At 37.2% G+C, this 19,343-nt stretch overlaps 2 protein-coding genes and 1 long non-coding RNA gene across 10 annotated transcripts in view; 2 read left to right on the plus strand and 1 right to left on the minus strand.

Annotated features, from left to right (window-relative positions):
- LOC139102628 (uncharacterized) overlaps positions 1–19,343 on the minus strand; it is a 33,826-nt gene that overhangs the window by 12,762 nt on the left and 1,721 nt on the right. The window contains exon 2 of the long non-coding RNA XR_011545732.1: positions 10,781–10,861. This is a non-coding gene — a long non-coding RNA (uncharacterized lncRNA). The remainder of the gene's footprint in view (positions 1–10,780; positions 10,862–19,343) is intronic.
- Positions 255–9,473, plus strand: Gls (glutaminase). 6 transcript variants are annotated; one of them, XM_070656609.1, is made up of 12 exons: positions 255–761; positions 1,798–1,895; positions 2,519–2,603; positions 3,729–3,828; positions 3,908–4,053; positions 4,340–4,713; positions 4,904–5,184; positions 5,373–5,549; positions 5,704–5,864; positions 6,651–6,776; positions 6,991–7,131; positions 7,279–9,473. In XM_070656609.1, the coding sequence occupies exons 3-12, from the start codon at positions 2,527–2,529 to the stop codon at positions 7,448–7,450; spliced, it is 1,755 nt and encodes a 584-aa protein (XP_070512710.1). In that variant the 5' UTR covers positions 255–761; positions 1,798–1,895; positions 2,519–2,526; the 3' UTR covers positions 7,451–9,473. The 6 variants fall into 6 exon arrangements, with proteins under 6 accessions (XP_070512710.1, XP_070512708.1, XP_070512707.1 ...); XM_070656606.1 differs by lacking the exon at positions 2,519–2,603 and adding an exon at positions 3,513–3,548 and having other exon boundaries at positions 268–761; XM_070656607.1 differs by lacking the exon at positions 2,519–2,603 and having other exon boundaries at positions 260–761.
- On the plus strand, positions 12,890–19,256 carry LOC139102576 (uncharacterized). 3 transcript variants are annotated; one of them, XM_070656587.1, is made up of 5 exons: positions 12,890–13,083; positions 13,531–13,842; positions 14,072–14,653; positions 15,252–16,757; positions 17,372–17,511. In XM_070656587.1, the coding sequence occupies exons 1-5, from the start codon at positions 13,014–13,016 to the stop codon at positions 17,440–17,442; spliced, it is 2,541 nt and encodes an 846-aa protein (XP_070512688.1). In that variant the 5' UTR covers positions 12,890–13,013; the 3' UTR covers positions 17,443–17,511. The 3 variants fall into 3 exon arrangements, with proteins under 3 accessions (XP_070512688.1, XP_070512687.1, XP_070512689.1); XM_070656586.1 differs by having other exon boundaries at positions 12,891–13,083; positions 17,458–19,256; XM_070656588.1 differs by lacking the exon at positions 14,072–14,653 and having other exon boundaries at positions 12,894–13,083; positions 17,458–19,256.

Genomic DNA, 19,343 nt, shown 5'->3' on the forward strand with positions numbered 1-19,343 from the left:
ATTAAAAAGCTAATTGATGCGTAACGCACCAACTTTTTAAAATAGGATTTATTACTTCACAGAAATTAATCCGTGCCACTTTTGCGCTGGCCGAGAAACTCGTGACATTCTAGATCAGCTACGGCGAAAATTTAGCGGGTTTGTATCATCCCTAAATCGCGCATGTCCCACCGGCCGGCCTTCCCTACCTTCTCTACGACCCTCCGCGCAGTAGATGCTGATCGTCGGGACGCCGAGGGTCGTCGCTGTCGACGGCGACGTTATTACCGCAGGGAAAAAAAGTTTGCGACAGGTGGTGTCAATTCGCGTACGATATCAATTAAAATCGTTGAACAGTTAGATTTTCTAGTCAGCAAAATTATATACCCGAGGTATGGATCGCGGTAACGCAGAGACGAACGAGCACCTTGCGTTTTGAAGTGCGACGCTCGGGTGGACATTTCAGATATTGATCAGAAAATTTCGAGCCCTCTCGCAAAAACGAAATTTTCCTCGGCCCAGCTACTCGAGTGCGAGGCACAGATTACAACCTGAAACGTCTCGCTTTTCCACAGAGAAAATTAATATTTTCTGATATACCGTCGCGACATATTAAATTATTACAAATTACACGTTACTGTGTTGAATTAATGTCGGGCCAAGTTATACGAAATTATCGGTGAAGTTTCGATTTTATGGGGGTGATGATGCAAGGTACAAGGATGCTGAAGCTCATGAGAGTCGGTGTAAACGGGCTCAAGAAGCTGCACTCCACCAGTAAGGTGAGAATATTTTATAACAGGGAAAAAAAAAAAAAAAAAAAAAAGAAAAGAAATGAGTCATTAAATGATAGAGATGCGCAATAATCATGCAAACGATCAGTAAGAAGAATATTAAACATGGCGTTTAGAGAAGTATTACGCAATAATACGTAGCTGCGATTTAATGTTGACACATTTGTCAGGCTGAATTAAATTTACTATGCCGCGATTTAATTACATGCCCTTAAGACATTAAATTAAAAAGCGTCAGCCTTTCTCGTCGATTAAAACCACGTGGGCGACGGCAATGGCCTATATCGGTGACAAAAATACTTTGACACGTAGCTCACACACGGCTGTTATATTATGCCAGCAAGACGCTTGAATTAGACTATTACAGTTAATAACTCGCGCTGAATAAATTGTCGATAATTACTGAGAAGCGTAATATAATTAGACCATACTACGATTATGTTTAGCTATTATTTAATAATTACATTTTTCATTTTTATTATACTGTACATTGCGCGTATCGTGATACCTTAATATAAATTATATCCCGAAAAGTTTCAATAATTAAATTTTGAAAGTCGTAATATAATTTATTAATTTACTCGTCGCGTAGAATCGTTGAGACTTACTCGGACTTTATTTCTAACATATTTTTCTCGCCGCGAACAAAATATGAAGCTTAGGTATCGATTATGTAACAAGCAGCGAGAGTGATATTTCAGAGATGAATCTGCCTCGTTCTGTGAACTAGTCAGGCTTTCAATTTTCATTACTGGTACACACAATCTTACTGATCCGAATTAAACACGTGGTAGGCTTCCGCTTAGAATACTATGATGTTGATTCATGGAGGGATCAATACAGAGCTAGCTGCCTAGCAACCAGCGCGATTCTTCTACGTGATTATTTTAAAATATTCAAGAATTTCTCTAAATACTTTTTTTTTCTAAATAATAAAGGAATTATTGTAATCTAGCAACGATATATAAATGTTTCAATAAAAACGATATTATAATTGACGCACGGAATATTCGTAATTTTACAGAAACGTGCTGTGCCACCAATATGCACAAGATTCGAAGGAACGAAGACTTTGAACGCTGCTTTTGGAACCGCAGCGAAATTAGAACAGTCTCAAACGCGGTACGTATTAAAAAAAAAATTTTTCTCGCATTATTAATTTAATTTCGATAAAGAATATAAATTATAAACGTGGAAGAATTTTAATAAATTGATATATGTATGTATATTTTTTTTAACGAGCTACTTTTGCAATAATAATGTTACTTTATGTGAATATACATGTAACAATTTCTGCCGATATGTCTATTTAATCGCGTATCGCATAGCTGTTTGTAAAAGCATACGCGTAACGTAATAACGTAATACGAAACTCGTAATTCGAACGTGAATAATGCGTAATTGCGATAAATGATAAACGATATCGATGTATACGCAAAAAAAAATGTTTCTCGGAGGCACAGTGATCGTCATGCAATAAGTTTGTCGACGCTATATCAAGCATTGCAATCTATTGACCCATCGCAATTGATTAAATCGGACAGCGTTATTGTCTATTATTTAAGCGTCTTCAGCAACACAAATCCCGTAGACCATGACTTTATCTGTTACTATACCGGAGCAGTGAGATCTATCGAGAGCACGAAGCATATAACTTGTAAAATATTATTAAAATGGTGAACTTTTCGTGGTGATACTAATTAATTAATTTTTTTTCTTTTTCTTTTTCCTACCTCCAATTAAAGTCAGAACGATGGACGCTTTCGAATTCAGTGGTCATTACGCAGACACGATCAGTCATTTCAAAGAACTGCCATTAAGATCGTTTCGGTAAGATCAATACAGCTTGCGGCTCCGTGCATCTAAAATAAATCGTAAATAAAAATTCTCCTTCTGTTGGTCACCTGAGTTTTAGCACCTCAAATCCTTTGCCACACACGAAGCTTTCTGCTCAAGCACTAATTAACTCTAATGCACTAAGCAATCATTTATTATGGGTTTCCGTTTGTTAAAATTGCTTATCATCGAAATGCAAATTGCCTCTCGCTCTCAAGGTGTCATCTGATTCGATCTGACGTGTGCGACGGTACTATTTTGAGACGTTTCTTATTTTTTTATCATTGTGGGAGGTAGACGGGAGTAAATTTGTTTTTTTTTCTCGAGCGTTATAAGAACCCCGGTAGCATTTGCGACGGATTTAATCTTGTGACCAGACAGCGAGACGTGAACTTTGCATGAGAAATCATTTACATTTGAAACCATTTTAAAAGATTTTTTTCAATTGTGAAGAAAGTCATAGGTCTAATCGTACAGTGCATACAGTGCGAAATTCTTGTTAAAACTTTATTACATTGACGTAATAAAAAAAATTATATATTTTTTTTTTAATCTGACAAACGTACGGGAGAAATAGAATTTCAATTAAATAATTAATTTAATATCTGTGAGAACAAATATTATGTTTGTTGATTTTTGAAGACAAAATAATTAAAACGGTCTCCGAAGTGCGACAATCACTATGCCATACATCGAGTCAATTGATTGCGATCCTAACGAAAGGCCTAATCTTCAGCTGGCCAAGCTTTCCGACGATTACGCGATTAAATCGAAAATCGCGTGTTCAATCTGGGTCGAGAAGAAAAATGACCGATCCACGCGGATGTTGGCACGCTTTCTTAGGTAACATTCGCATTAACAATTATCACTAATGCAGAAACGTTCTCTTGCTTTTCGTTACAGCGATTACAGCTTCATTCATGACAGCCACTATATGTAGTGAGTACTATGTGCCATTACTGCATAACGTGACATGAATAGCTTATTAACAGCACGTGCATTTAATATTTTACGTCATTTTTTAGATAAATAAGTGTGATGGATGTAGAAAGCATTAATATATCGTTCGCAAGAGACGCGAATTATTTGCTATTTAATAATCATCACTTTTAACTGCAGCACTCGAGATCAAGATCAAGCGACAAACGCCGAAGATGTTTTATTCGACATGTTCAAGAACGAGGAGACTGGTCTTATATCAGCGGGGGAGTTTCTAGCGGTACGTAAGGCGAACAATGAAATAATAAAAACGTGAATCGATCACGATTGTAATTAATATTTATATTAATCGGTTTAAGGCTTTAAGAATCACCGGCTTGCGGAAAAATGATCCCCGACTGCAGGAATTAACTGACAATCTAAAAAAAGAACACGCCAAGAATACAGATCGTCCTAAAGCTATATCCCACGAAACGCAGAAGTTAGATAGAGAACAATTCAGAAGGTAAGCTTACAATTACTAAAAATAATTTATTGTAGTTTGCCGGGAAATAATTGCATTGCTTTAATAATTTTAGATATTCCACGTAATTGTATATTCTTGAAAAAATTTTAATGCAAGGTTTTACACGTACGACGGCGACTGAAAATTATTCGCAGATTTTAATTCAAGCTTCCGAACTTTATATCCTCCCGAAATTGTAACGTAACATTTACATGTTAAAGTAAAATCTAGCTCGCGAAAAATGTCTACGATAAAATGTTTAATATGTCGCTTTTTTATCTTCCAGAATTGTAAGTCCAAATATCGTTTTGATCTCGCGGGCATTCAGGCATCAGTTCATAATTCCCGACTGGACGGGTTTCACAAAGCACATCGAGGAGTTTTATTGGAAGTGCAAAACGAATACAGAGGGCAAGGTCGCCTCTTATATACCGCAGTTAGCCAGGATGAATCCGGAATATTGGGGCGTATCTGTCTGCACCATCGACGGCCAGCGATTTAGTATCGGCGATACTTCGGTACCGTTCACCCTTCAAAGTTGCAGCAAACCTTTGACCTATGCAATTGCCTTGGATAGGCTGGGCCAGGAAGTGGTGCATCAATATGTTGGTCAAGAGCCGTCCGGTAGAAATTTCAACGAGCTTGTACTTGATTATAATAGTAAGTATTCTTAACGAATTAATCCGAACAGTATAATAAAAATTAAAAAAAAATTAAATTTATTAAACTAACATAAAATTAATTAAAAATTTTTAAATATTAATAAACGCGTGATATCTAAAGCGCTTTACATTTCTTTTTTTTTTTTTTTTGCAATATTAATTTCTAATAAATGAATTCTTTTCTACAGAGAAACCGCACAATCCTATGATCAACGCCGGTGCGATATTGGTTTGCTCGCTTTTAAAAACGTTAGTCAAACCGGACATGGGCCTAGCAGAAAAGTTCGATTTTACAATGAACTATTTCAAAAGATTGGCCGGAGGTGAGAATCTCGGGTTCAACAATGCTATCTTTCTGTCGGAGCGAGAGGCGGCCGATAGAAATTATGCTTTAGGATTTTACATGAGGGAGCACGGATGTTATCCGGAAAAGACGAATCTGCAGGAGTGCATGGATTTTTACTTTCAGGTATTTCTTCCCCGCTTAACTACAGTGCTACTAAAAATATTTAAATGCACGCGCTTTAATATAATTCTCTTTTTAATTTCACAAATGCATGGCACGGAAGAGCCAGAACGAACCGCTTCTATTACTATTTCGGTGACAACTCGTACGTACATAACACTCTGACGATAAATGTTATTTTTGTTGGCAAGTGCTGCGCTATGGAAGGAAATTGCGAGACGATGGCGGTAATGGCAGCTACATTAGCAAACGGCGGCATTTGCCCGACCACGGAAGAGAAGGTCTTAAAACCAGACAGCGTCCGCGACGTTCTGAGTCTCATGCACAGCTGCGGCATGTACGATTACAGCGGACAATTCGCATTTAAAGTGAGTTTAAAAGTGTAAAAAATGCGGTAATTTATTGCGGAAGTCTTCATAAATTTCAATACGTAATTTAAATAATTTAAGAAGCAAGGGAGTAATATAATTTAATTATCTATAAAAATCGATGACGTGTTGAAGAACGTATATTTTATTCTAGGTCGGCATACCGGCGAAATCCGGTGTATCGGGAAGTCTACTCGTGGTAATTCCTAACGTTATGGGAATTTGCACGTGGTCACCACCCTTGGACCCGCTTGGTAATTCCTGTCGCGGTGTTCAATTCTGCGAAGAGCTCGTGACCGAGTTTAATTTCCACAGGTGACGATACGATTAATAATGAAACTCATCTAACAAATGAAACGAACTGCCCGAGTGGTAATTCATCTAGCTAATCTGATTTTGCAGTCAGTAATTAGATTGCGCGAATTAAATATATTTTTTAACTGTCCAGCGCGGAGCGTGTGTCTAAATAGATATCTGAACGTTTTTCGCCGCGTACTTGTTTACTGTTGTGTGCTGTACGTACGCAACGCTCGCTCGACTGCCGAATTCGCTGAACTCGCCGGGCAAACAGGTTCTCGCCTTCCGCCGTCCGCGCGTCCTCCACCTTGGGAACTTGGAGCTCGAAAACTGCTGGACAGATGTCAACACACGGACGCACTCACATTACCGCGGCGGGCGGCGAGAACCGGCTTGCCCGGCGAATTCGGAAGTCGAGCTAGCGTTAGATAGGTCAGGACACCGCAGTAGACTCGTACGCGACGAAAAACGTTTAGATATCTAGCTTTTTTAGCTCGTTATTAGCGAGTAATAATTATCTCGTACCTAATACGTTATGAGTGTTACATTTCTGGCTCGGTGCTGGACAGTTTTGCTAGACAGCCACGAGACTACTCACGAATTGGCTAGCTAATTATTAGATGGGAATCAATTTTCACTCGAGTGATTTTAAAAGTGTAGAAAAAAAAAGAATTTTATTCTTTAAATAAATTTTTTTCTTTTAATTAAATATACTATTATATTAATAAAAAATGTTAATATATCGCGTAGATATTATCTTTCTTGCGTTATTAATTTAGCCTTTTTTTTGCCCTGTGATTACAGATACGACAATTTGAAACACGCGACGAATAAAAAAGATCCTAGGCGACACAAATACGAGACGAAAGGCCTCTCGATCGTTAATCTTCTGTTCAGCGCAGCAAGTGGTGACGTTACCGCGATGAGAAGGTGAGATATTCTTTTAAAAACCTGTTTAATAAAAATAAATTTGTCTTGCACGAACCTGCGTGATGCGTTTAAATAACATTTCTGTATTCGTAAAAGTTTCGCACGAAGTATCCGCGCTGAAATTTAACGGGATCGAATGCGGTACTAGAACATTAAACGTGGCTATATTTATTTCGATTATTATCAGTTACGATCAGATAGGTAATAATTTTAGGCACCGATTGAGTGGAATGGACATGACATTATCGGATTACGACGGCAGAACCGCGTTGCACTTGGCCGCGAGCGAAGGCCATCTGGATTGCGTCGAGTTTCTGATCGAGCATTGCGGAGTCCCGCATGATCCCAAGGACAGGTATATTTTAAACCTTGCTTTAAAATATAATTACAATAATTATAAAAAAAAAAAAAAAATTAATACTTTAACTTACGCACTTTTCAAAATTTTTTCATTATTAAATTAAGAATTAAATTTAAAAAAATATATATTCTGTGTACTTAGATGGGGCAAACAACCGGTCGACGAAGCTGAAACTTTCGGGCACATGCAGGTGGTGGAATATTTAAATAACTATGCTCTCGTTCGTAAGACCGAATTAGAGAATAAGCAGAATGATAGTATCGATGACGACGAATCGTGTCGTAAGCCACCGGAAACGGCGGCGCAGTCGTGAATGTGCGATACATATAAAGAATTTACGTGAAACTGGAATGAGTCGAGGGTGAAGGTGGGAACAAAGGATTTACGCGAAACGTGGAGGTAGTATTGTCACGTGGAGGAATAAACGGGACAACGTATCGATCCTAATAACGGCAGAACGAGGTCTCGAAAGGTTTTATTTTATATAACTAGAGAATATTTCAATATTATTTGAACGATACAGTTTATAGAATTATTCTATAATTATTTACAGCGTAATAATTATTCGCAATTAGCGAATATGTATTTATAAATAGTTTTTTTTTTTTTTTTTTACTAATTTTAATACGAAAGATTTTATATATCAGCCTTAAATGGACAATAATGGGGAACAATAATTTTATCATTTTTAATATGCGAGACCTCGTTCCACTTACGCGCGATAGAGTTATCTCAGCATTGAGCAGCTCACTCAAAATTAAAAATAACTGTGATTAATGTTACGTACTTTTCTCCACAATTTAGTATCGAAAGCCAACGAAAAGTTCGTTTCATTACTTTACTTATTTATATGTTACTTTTATTTTATAACATTTACTTATTAAATTTTATTTTTTAAGACACTTCAGATACGTTCTAGATGTGATAGAAATTTCCAATTACATATCAAATCAATAAAAGTACAAATCACGTGCTGTCCGATTTTTAAGTTCAACATATTCGGTCCTTAAATTTGGCAGAGTTTAATATGCATGAAAATAATTTTTTTTTTTTTAATCGATAGATCATTATATTCGTCTCGGCAGAGTGGCGTTTATTATTTCCCCATTTTCTGTGGATATAATACTCTTTTTTTTCTACAATGGCGCATAAATAAGCAGATAACAAGCCAATCGGGAAATACAGATGTTATCTCGTGGAAATTCTTCGTAACAAATCGCGCGTGAATCGTGTCTTAAACATATCTTCCTGAATATGTGATGTTTTAGAGATTCCTCGAAGATATGAAATGTGTATCCGTCTTAGAGAGAAATATCTAATATTATTTTACAAGCGATCACAATAAGGGAAAATGTTAATTTTAATTTTTTTTTTTTTCTTAAATATCTTTATTTCATTTTTAAGTTGTTTCTTTTTTTGTGATTTCTTTTGTCCGTTATTTAGAAAAGGGCAAATATGTATAGACGGATGTTACCTCATTGACAATGAAAGAGTTAAGTGTTGACGTAAAAAATGGAATGCTACTGTAATCTGTATCTTTTCTGCCTACAATGTCGTCTGTTGTAATACATAGAACATGTACGTTCCATAGGTAAGTAGTTAAAATAGGTATTATCAATTACGAGTGCAATTATATCATTATTTCTCGGTGTACGTACGGGTACTCGGTATCGTGTCATACTGTTGTTACTACGCTATATAAATGTGCCGACAAATGCAAAAAGGCTGGGAAAGTCAATTTTTCGCGGACGCGTTAACTAGCGATTACAATTACGCTGACGTAGCGCGATCCGTATGTATATTCTACGCATGTTAGATGACTATTTTGAAAATAAAATATCTAGAATCGCGCTTTGCGTAGAGAGAGATAAAAAAAAAATCTAATGTTATATTTTCAAATGGGCAAAGATGACAATAATAATATCTTTAAACAATATAATCTTCATGTGAAAGGTGGATGTGTAATCTCGTAATTTTTGGTCATTGAAAGAACAGAATTTATGTAGCATAAAATTATTTATAATATATTTTAAGAAGCATATAATTTTTATTTTAATTTTTTTTTGTATTAGTAGACGTGCAATAAGTTTTACGAAAGAAAAAAAAAAGAATTGTATACTTTTTGATGACCTGCCTGTTAACATACGTATATAATTGTTACATAATTTTTATTGAACAATCGTTAAAAAATTCGATAATCTAACAACTCCTTATATCTCGACAGATTTTATTTATAGTTGGTAAGTTGTATGTGTAATTTTTCCATTTAAACAAGTATTTGCTTTCCACCTCTGTACTTGTTCCTTTTACGAAATAAAATATTAAATATAAAACAGCTCGCGACTCTGTGTGCTGTCGTTATTGCAATATGTGGTTCTAGCTGTCTCTGTATAATTCACGATGGTTTGATATTTCTATTAATTAATGAACAAACTTATCGATCAAACAATCGTGAAATATACAGAATACGTATGTTACTGCGATATTATTAAAGAGATAACGAATGGACCGTGAAATAAATATTAAACGAGCTTCTTCGTGCTTTTACGACTTCTGCTATCACGAAGAAACATAAAACGGAGATTAGGACAGAGGAATCAGCAAGAATGTGAAAAATAGAGATTGGCTTTGACCTAAACATTGCGTGTAATATCAGAGGAGATTATGCGCCGTCCTAACGTATTATGTGCGCGCTAATCGACGCGAAGCAGCCGCGAATAATCGTTGCAATTTAGACAAGCCATAACAAAACGTTATTATGCCTGGAACGATAAAAATGTGCTGGGAAAAAAAAATCTATTCACTCGCATATAATAAATGTTTAACGAAACGTACGATAAGCGATTTTTAATAATTTAATAAAAATAAAGTTACTTTAATTGTTAGGTACGGTCATTGAATGCTGCCACGAAAATATTAAATTATTTTGCACAACTCACGTAATCGCATATTAATTTTATGATTAGATCAATTAATTAACTACTATCTTGATTAAAATATTTAAAAGTAATACACGTTCTCATAGACGCCGGTTATAGAACACTAGTACTAATTCGGTTTTTAAACAATGAATGACGAACAGTCTGCTGCCTACGCGTATACTTGTGTTACGTCACCGTTGGCCGTGTATCGTTGGATATAGTAAATACCGGTGATACCGGAGTTACAGCACGTAAGCGAAACGATTGGATTTTCCTGACCAAATTTCGTCGCTCCGGTGAGCTGCACCGCAACAGATGAGTCATTAAAAATACTCGAAGGTTTCTGGTAGACTTTACATTCACTATGCCACTTTGTTCTGTAATATTGGCATTCTATCTTGATTCACTCGTTCACGGCGTTTACCGAATCGTTACCTTTTTCGTCACGTATCTTAGTATCGAGTCGCTAATTAAATCACTAATCAACACAAGTTTAGTCTATCAATACTATCGCTATCAACGCTCTCAATACAAGCAAAGTTTAGATTGCTATATAATGTTAAAAAAAAAAAAAAAATTACAGACTTTGTAATTTATGTCTGTTAACATATTAAAGTTTAAACTTTTTTTTTTTTAATATTAATACTTTTAGCAAGAAGAAAGAGACAGGTAATAAATGATTCGAAAGTGAATAAGTCTTCCATTTGAAGATACAAGCTTACCTTGGCCATGTCATGGGGATTTCCCCTGGTTACTGAAATGCATGGTGAGCTCTTTATGGACCACTTGACATGGAACAGCAACTAGAATCAAAGATTAATAAGCTATTAGATAAAGATGAACTCACTCAAGAATCAAGTAGCTCGTTCACGTTTACTATTCGTTATTACGATGACGCAGATGGAAATAACGAATTACTATCACAAAGTGAAGATCGCGCACCCATGCGCACGAATATCTCTGTTCACTTGCGATTAGAGTGACGAGGTCGGTCATATTATCATCATAGATAATTGTTTATTTTCCGGCCGCTTACGAATATACTTGGAATGAAATTGAGCTCCGTATGATTATTCAACTAATTCTGAGTAGCGATGTTTTAAATTCACGATCAACGGATTCCCCATTTCTAATTGAGAAATCTGCAATTAAGTAAAAGAGCTGCGCGTATCACTACGTTTGATGACGGGCTTATTAAGGCAAAATTCCCACGGTAAATATGAAGAACATTTTTATATGTAAATGTAACATTGTAAAATTGAATTGCATACCGTCATTTTGGCGTCAAAATTCGTGAATTTCTTTTTTTATTTTTTTTTTTATTTTTTAATGATTAATGAACGCTCAGATTTCTACAAGAAGTTGTTAATTCGACGATAGTCAGTCGTTGAACCTGACCTTGAAAAACCGGAACGATACAGGTTTCGCAAGAAGTTTCAAGAATCTATGAAAGAGCTACGTGAGTGGTTTAATCGACGATGTTTTTGATACGAATTAATTGGCCGGAAACGTCATTAATATGATAATGTGTCTTTTAAATATAAATAATATTACTTAATATTTTCTTTTTAATCATTAGTAAAATATTATTACACCTCCATGTAATATGCAATAATTTTTTAGATGCAAGTATGGCAATTTAATGGACATATGTCTATATGTACTGGCTGACTGCAATTATTTATGCTAATAAGGTAGGAGAGAAAAAAAAAACTATTTTTCTCTTATAGCGTTCAGTTATTAATTGTCCGTTTTAATAAATTAAATTTTTCCTCCATTCTTTTTTACTTCATAAATTATTTTTCTTTCAAAAAGGTCAACATATTTGACAATTTTCACTTTAATAACTCTCGTAAAAACGTAATACTTCCCAAAATGGAAAACGAATTTAAATAAAATCTCTGTATGATGTGACTGTGAGCTTTTATCATATATTTTTGTACTGTTAACAAAATTAATGACATAATTGTTTTTATAAGGTACATTATATAAAAATGTGCAGTTTGCATTTTCCTTAATTTTATGAAAAATATCCCCGAGTTTTTATTTACGATTATTATTGATTGTCATAGTCATCGATATAAAAAGGAGACAGAATTCAGTGAAATCTCCACACAAGCACGTCAAGATATGTCATCTCGACTGCTTAAATTGCAAATTACTTTGTCACACCGCTAAAACTGTTCGGGAATCAATATTTTTCTTGTTATTAAATTTATTACGCCTGGCAAAAACCACTAATGATGTGCTGTTATTTTATCAGAAATAATATTTCCATTTTATGAAAATAATTATAATTATTATCTAAATAAAAGATTGTTAATTAATTTTAAAAGAAAATTAATTTATTTCTATACGTATTGAAAAATTAAAAGACATCTGGCAAATAAATATATCGTCTTACTCTATTAGTCTTTTAACTTATTAATTTTTATTAGTCATTTTCGAATAGACGAAAAGAAACAGGCCGTAACGTGTAAAATACTTTTAAAATGAACTAACCTTGATAACCGAAATTGATAAATAACCTATAATCAAATGGCAAAACTATTGTCACAAGTTTTCGAACAACTTTTCAAAATCGTCATTATTTAATGCAATAATTGTATTAAGCACTCAAATTGCATTAATATAAATTTTCCAGCGTAGAACTATTTCGCTCCTGGAATGTAATATTTTTGTAGTGCCAGTTTTATAGAAATAAAACGAAATGTAGGACGTTCTGAACGGAAATACGTATTGCAGGAATCCGACGAGATAGAGAGAAAGAGAGGGTCAATTATTGTCCGACGTAAAATCCACGCGTGTGTCGTATATAAGATGTTGTCTTCGTGCGAGAGCTTCAGTCGCTCTTGACTCTCCGGCCATCAAGATATCGGCGAAACAGTCAACAGAACGAGGAATACTGTGCGTGTTAGACGAATAATTAATTAAACTGCGAAAGTGAAAATCGCCATGAGGCCGTTAGAATGTTTGGTGCCGGTGGTGATGCTGCTTTTGATTAGGGACTCCTCCGCAAGGCCCGGTGAGTTTCAAATCTCTTTTTCCCTTTACAACGAATTAAGAGGAATGTTGCAACCAGATTACCTTCTGGATATTTATGTAACGATGACATAATGACGGCTGGAAGGATTATGTCATATATCGAAAACGACATCTGCTTTTCTAGTAAAATTTAAAAGATAAAATAATTGTCGATTTTTTGTTTTTAATAAATTTAAATATTTTTGATCCGACGAGATAATAAATTTTTCGAGAAATTAACAAATAATAAAACTCATACGTTATTCGAGACTGATTTAGTGGTTCCGTATATTAAAGCGGTGGTCTTGTAATTTTTGAATTGTAGCCTGTAATGTTTCAATTAATAAACGTAAATTTTTTTAAGTCGTACCAAAGGTACTAGCTGCAAATAATATTTTAATTTTGTATTCGAATAATGGTAAAGTTTTATTTTATTTTATTTCTAAAGGCGTATTAGGTCAACTGGTCGGTGGCAGTGGCATCGGAAGTTTACTGGACCCGTTAGGAATCTTTAAGCCCAAAGGCAGTAATGCTCAAGCGAGCAGTAACGCGCAATCATTAGGAGGAAATTTAAATTTCGGGCCTATCGGAATTGGCGGTGGATTCTCGTCGGCCTCGTCGTCGGCGACAGCGAACAGCGGTGGCGGCTTGGCTTCTGCTTCAGCGAAAGCGGACGCGCAAGCTAGCGGAGGATACGGAGGATACGGCGATTCGAAGGCGAACGCAAATGCACAAGCCTCCGCCAATTCTAACGTGCAAGGTAATTTTTTTTTTTAACATACGTTTTACTTAACACTGGCGCAATTACGCCAGAGGATTATACATTCGAGACAGAGGGATGGCGACCGAAGAAAAACTCACAATTTTCGCCTGAACTTAATAAAACAGAAATATTTAATTATATTTAATTAATTAACTTCTAAATATTTTTATATAATTTATCTCGCCGTCACACGTTGATGGACTTTAATAATGCGCTTTTAACGTAGGTGCCCCGGGAAATCTCGGGGGGTACGTCGACAATAACGGAGGGAACGGCGGTTATTATCCTGCTGTTTCTCCTCAAGTTAATCAACCGATTAATGGAAATTACGGTGGCTCTCAGTCCAACGCTAACGCTAACGCTAACGCGAACGCGAATACCAATGCCATCGGCAATGGCGCAGCGCATCCGGTTGGCCCGAACTATTATCCTTCTGTGCCCCAGACCGGAAATGTCAATACTAATGCCCACGCAAACGCAAACGCGAACGCGGGTGCAAGTAGCTTAAATAGCGGCGGCGTGAACGTGATTCCCAACAAGTATCCGAGCGGACAAGTAGACAGAATTGAAGTCATCCCCGTAAACACGCTGCCGCTCTCTCGACCGACCCCCGTTCTCCACCCAGTGCCCCATCGGCCGCAAGGACCTGGTAAGGAAGACGTGATAGTCGTTGTCGAGGAATCTCCGCAATACCCGCCGTACCATCGTCCGAGCGGTTACCACCATCACCACCATCATCCCCGACCGAATTACGGCGGTAAAAAGCAACAGCCCGTCGAGATTATTATCATCGAGGAGCCGATTTCAGGTGATACTTCGCGATCGAGTGCACGAGAATTACTGTGCTGTATCACCGACCGATTCGTCGGATTTCTAATGCACTAACTCCAACTATTTTTGCACTGTCTTTACGTAATTAATGCGCACTATGTTTCACTATATTTCTTACTTTGTCAATCGAAATGTCACGTACAGACTTTACACGTTGGACAGAAGTTGCACTCAAGGATATATAAAAAATTTTTTATATTTGTGTCATAAATGTAAAAAAAAAAATGTGAAAAAAAAAAAAATATCTCGGCACGCAGTAAATTTTTTTATCTGACTGTTTCTCAATTACTGTGAGAGAGGATGTTAATAATGCATGTTCAAATACTTCGGATATTTTTCTTATCATAACGTACTAATGGCAGACACGGAAATTTGACGTGTTTTAAGCGTGACTAGGACTGAGAGCATATATCTCGCGGTTTTCGTTACACGTGATATAATATAATCTTCATACTTGTACGCAGCATGTTTCACGTTTGTTATATGTAATGTTATGTTAAATGTAATGTTATCGGTTATTTATATGTGATAAAAATTTTTTTTTTTTTTTTTAATATTTCTTTTTTTTTTTATAGCTGACGGCTATGGAAATACTGGCATTCATGGAACTCCTGGATATAAAGGCAATCCGTTTTTAACTCCGAACAACGGAGCAAATACTAATGCTCACGCTAATGCCAATGCCAACGCTAACGCTAACGCTCAGGCTGGTGCGAGCGGAACCGGTGGAGGTATTTTAGGAGGACACGGCGGTTATAACGAATATCAGCAAGGTGGTTATCAACAAGGCGGACATCAGCACGGCGGATATCAGCACGGTGGGTACGAGCAAGGCGGATATCAGCAAGGCGGGCATGTGCAAGGCGGACATGCGCAAGGCGGACATCAGCTAGGCGGATATCAGCAAGGCGGATACCAGCAAGGTGGATATCAGCAAAGTGGACATCAATTAGGAGGATATCAACAAGGTGGGCACGAAGAACATCATCCGATCGGCACTAACAATCCATTCTTGAATCCCGGCGTACCTTCCAATGGCAACGCCGGTGCTACTGCGAATGCAAATGCGAATGCGAACGCAGGAGCTGGTGTCATAGCAGAAAAACCGATAGGCACGAATAATCCGTTCCTCGGCGGCGTATCGCATAACGGTGGAGTAGGTTCGAATTACCCCGGAAGCTCAGAGATTTTAGGAGAGAAACCTAAAGGCCTTCCTACTACTTATCCGGGACATGGATTCCAAGGTACGCACGGAGCTAATTCTGGCGCTAACGCCGCCGCTGGATCCGGGAGTATCGGAGGAGGATACGGGCCAATTAAAGAAAGTCCGATAATTAATTCTGGCGGGCACGCGGGTGGAATTTCGGGAGTTCAGAATAACCACGGTTCCAGCCCGATTCTTGGTGGATATAACGGACAAGTCGGTGGTTCGTCTAATGCTAATGCGCATGCTAACGCCGGAGCTGCTAGTGGAAGTGTCGGAAATTCTGGTGCACCCGGGTATATTATTGGAGGATCTGGAGGTCACGGGGAATCTGGAAGTCATGGAGGATACAGCGGAGGATCTGGAAGCCAAGGAGGATACAGCGGAGGATCTGGAAGCCAGGGAGGGTACGGCTTAGGAGGATCTGGAAGCCAAGGAGGGTACAGCGGAGGATCTGGAAGCAGCCAGGGAGGGTACGGCTTGGGAGGATCTGGAAGCGACGGAGGTTATGGCTTGGGAGGATCTAAAAGTCAAGGAGGGTACAGCGGAGGATCTGGAAGCAGCCAGGGAGGGTACGGCTTGGGAGGATCTGGAAGCAGCCAGGGAGGGTACGGCTTGGGAGGATCTGGAGGTCAAGGGGGGTACGGCGGAGGTTCTTCTAATGCTAACGCTAACGCCAACGCTAACGCAAATGCCGGAGCTACCGGCGGTTACTCTGATCTGAACCTCGGTGGGCATAACGGAGGCTCGTCAGGTCTGAAACCCGGAGGATACGGCGGAGGATCTTCCGGTGGTATTCTTGGAGGATATAAAGACGACACTAAAGACACAGGATACGCCGGAGGACAGGGCGGATCGATCGATCAGATCGGAGGAGGTATGTTTTACATTTAAATTTGTATCGTATAATATTCTATGTGATAAGCATTAAAAAAAAAAATTATTATAATAATAATGCACGTAATATTAAAATTTAAAAAAAAAATTAAACTAACGACATAAAGATACAAATTAAAAATTGGCAGCTAAAATACTATTTTATTAAACGTCAGCGTGAATAGTTATCGTCATTATGCAATACCTTGCCGACATTTATCTTCGACACGTAACATCCTATTATATGTAAATATCTATCGTCCAGACGATCATCGAACAAACGATGGACCTCTTCTAACAACCTCCAGCACATAATTTATCTTGCTTATTATACGAGAGATGAAAAATTATTCAGTCCATTATCATTATCGATTAATAACCGAACTAGCGAAAACTAATCGTCCACCATCAAAGTAAATTTTTCAATAGAATTTTCACGTATCTTATAAATGCTCTCAACGTCTTTATCTGCGAATTATAAAAATCGTTGAATGAAAAAAATGATAAAAGACTCATTTAATTCGTTGAGAAACAGCTTGATCGAAAGTTTTGCATCTATATTCATTAATATATATTTATATAAGCGAAATAAAGTAACACGTAACTTTTTCACAGACCAAAGTCCTGAAGCCAAGGCGTCAGCGCTGACCGGGGCCGTGGCGTCGGGACTGGTCATAATTAAATGATTCCCTATCCCGCAGGATCGAACGCCAACGCACAAGCGTCCTCCAACGCGATCGCATCTGGTGGTGGATCGGCGTCGGCGAGCAGCAAATCGTCGGCCGTCGCTAACGGATCGGGATCCGCGAAAGCCGACGCAACTAGCAATGCATCCGCAGGATCTCCCGAATTAGGATCAAAAAGTTCCGCGTCAGCTCAAGCGTCAGCCTCAGCCGATACCAGGGACATGCTGATCTTCAGTTAAACAATTGTGATATGACGAAAACGACGACGAGGAGACACTCGAAGTTATTTCCTCAGCCATAAGAGCAACATAATACTCAAATTAATATTTCGATGTTCCATAAATATAATAACGTAATATAAAGATACGATATTGCCCAACTTTTTCATCAAGAGTTATAAATTAATTATTGAAATAATTTTTAATGCGCGCGGAACCATTGAACTGCCGTATGTTTAAATTTACAATTGTGAGTTGTAAATCTAAACGTATTCCTACGATTGTTAAAAAATGAGAACCTTCCGCGGAACTGAAATTATTTGAAGACGAACAAGTCGTCAGGATTAGGAAATTTGTAAAGGCAATTATTTATTTGCATTTGCATCGCAAATTGCGTTGGAGGCGGATAACGAATATCGTTTCGCTTAATGTAATAAAATTCGTAAGATTAAAATTTTATATTATTAGAATCTAAGACGAAGAGCTCTTTAGCTAAATATAAAAATATAATTTACAGTTGTTCTTAGTTAATTAATAACGTATCTGCCTCGTATCGGACTAAGTCGCTTGTGTACTCATTCGAGACACTTTACGAATAATTTTTATTTCAGTATACGTTATACTTAGATTTAAAAGATTTTAATTTAGTACAAGTGTACATAAAGTAATTAGTTGCGTGTGGATCGCTTCCTTTGAACTCTGGATCTGTGATTTACATGAAACGTGCCAATGAAATATACATATTACAATAAAGATACGACAATTTTTTTTTTAAATTAAAATTGTGATTAATTAAATTCAAAAATCCCGATCAGAATCAATCATATTCGGATTAAAACTTTGCCCAATTTGTTTATTTCTTATCTTTTCTTTTTTTCTTTCTTTTATTTAAAATAATTTTCCACATATAATATTAATTTAGATCAAAATGTCTCATGTCAATTGCGGTTTCAGAGATCTCGAGGAAGAAATGCGACTTCAATTGTGCCACTCGTAAGAGTAATACTCAAACGACGAAACTGAGCGTATGTTTACGCCCTTATGCATTTTTATGAAATCGGAGAATAACAGCGTTCGCGATTGGTACCGAGCGGCCATCTCCTCTCTTTGTCTTTATTCTCACGATGGCAGGCGTCTCTGGAGTGTCGGAAACAACGGGGATAAAAACTCGTCGGACTTGTTCTGCACGAGAGTACGAACGAGGAAAACGGAAGAGAGAATTGTAAAGACGTAGAGAAAGAACGAGAGGGAATAACGATGAAAGAGAGCTGAGGCGAGCGAGGTGTCATCGAGGAGAATCAAATCAATCGCGATACAGGCGTTATTTGTCCGAATACGCGAATTCTTACGCGATTGTCGCAATTAATAATGCAATTATCGATAATAATTGTTAATGCCGCGGCTATCATTTGTTCAGCGATTTCTCAGAATTGTCGTTTATTATCACGTTATCGTTATATATACGTGTGTGTGTATGTTTAATCGACTTGGCGTATGTGTCTTTTGTAGTCTTTTATGCATCCTTATGTAATATTTGTTACGCGCCGTAAACATATACTATGAATTTAATAAAATTTGCAATCTATTCAATACTGAGCAAGCATTTTGATCGTTGCAACGTATTACATCTATCTTTTTTCTTGTATCAGTAATAAGAAAAAAAAGTCATTGTTTAATTTTATT

The sequence above is a fragment of the Cardiocondyla obscurior genome, linkage group LG05 (genome assembly GCF_019399895.1).
Source record: "Cardiocondyla obscurior isolate alpha-2009 linkage group LG05, Cobs3.1, whole genome shotgun sequence".
Classification (NCBI taxonomy): Eukaryota; Metazoa; Arthropoda; class Insecta; order Hymenoptera; family Formicidae; genus Cardiocondyla; species Cardiocondyla obscurior.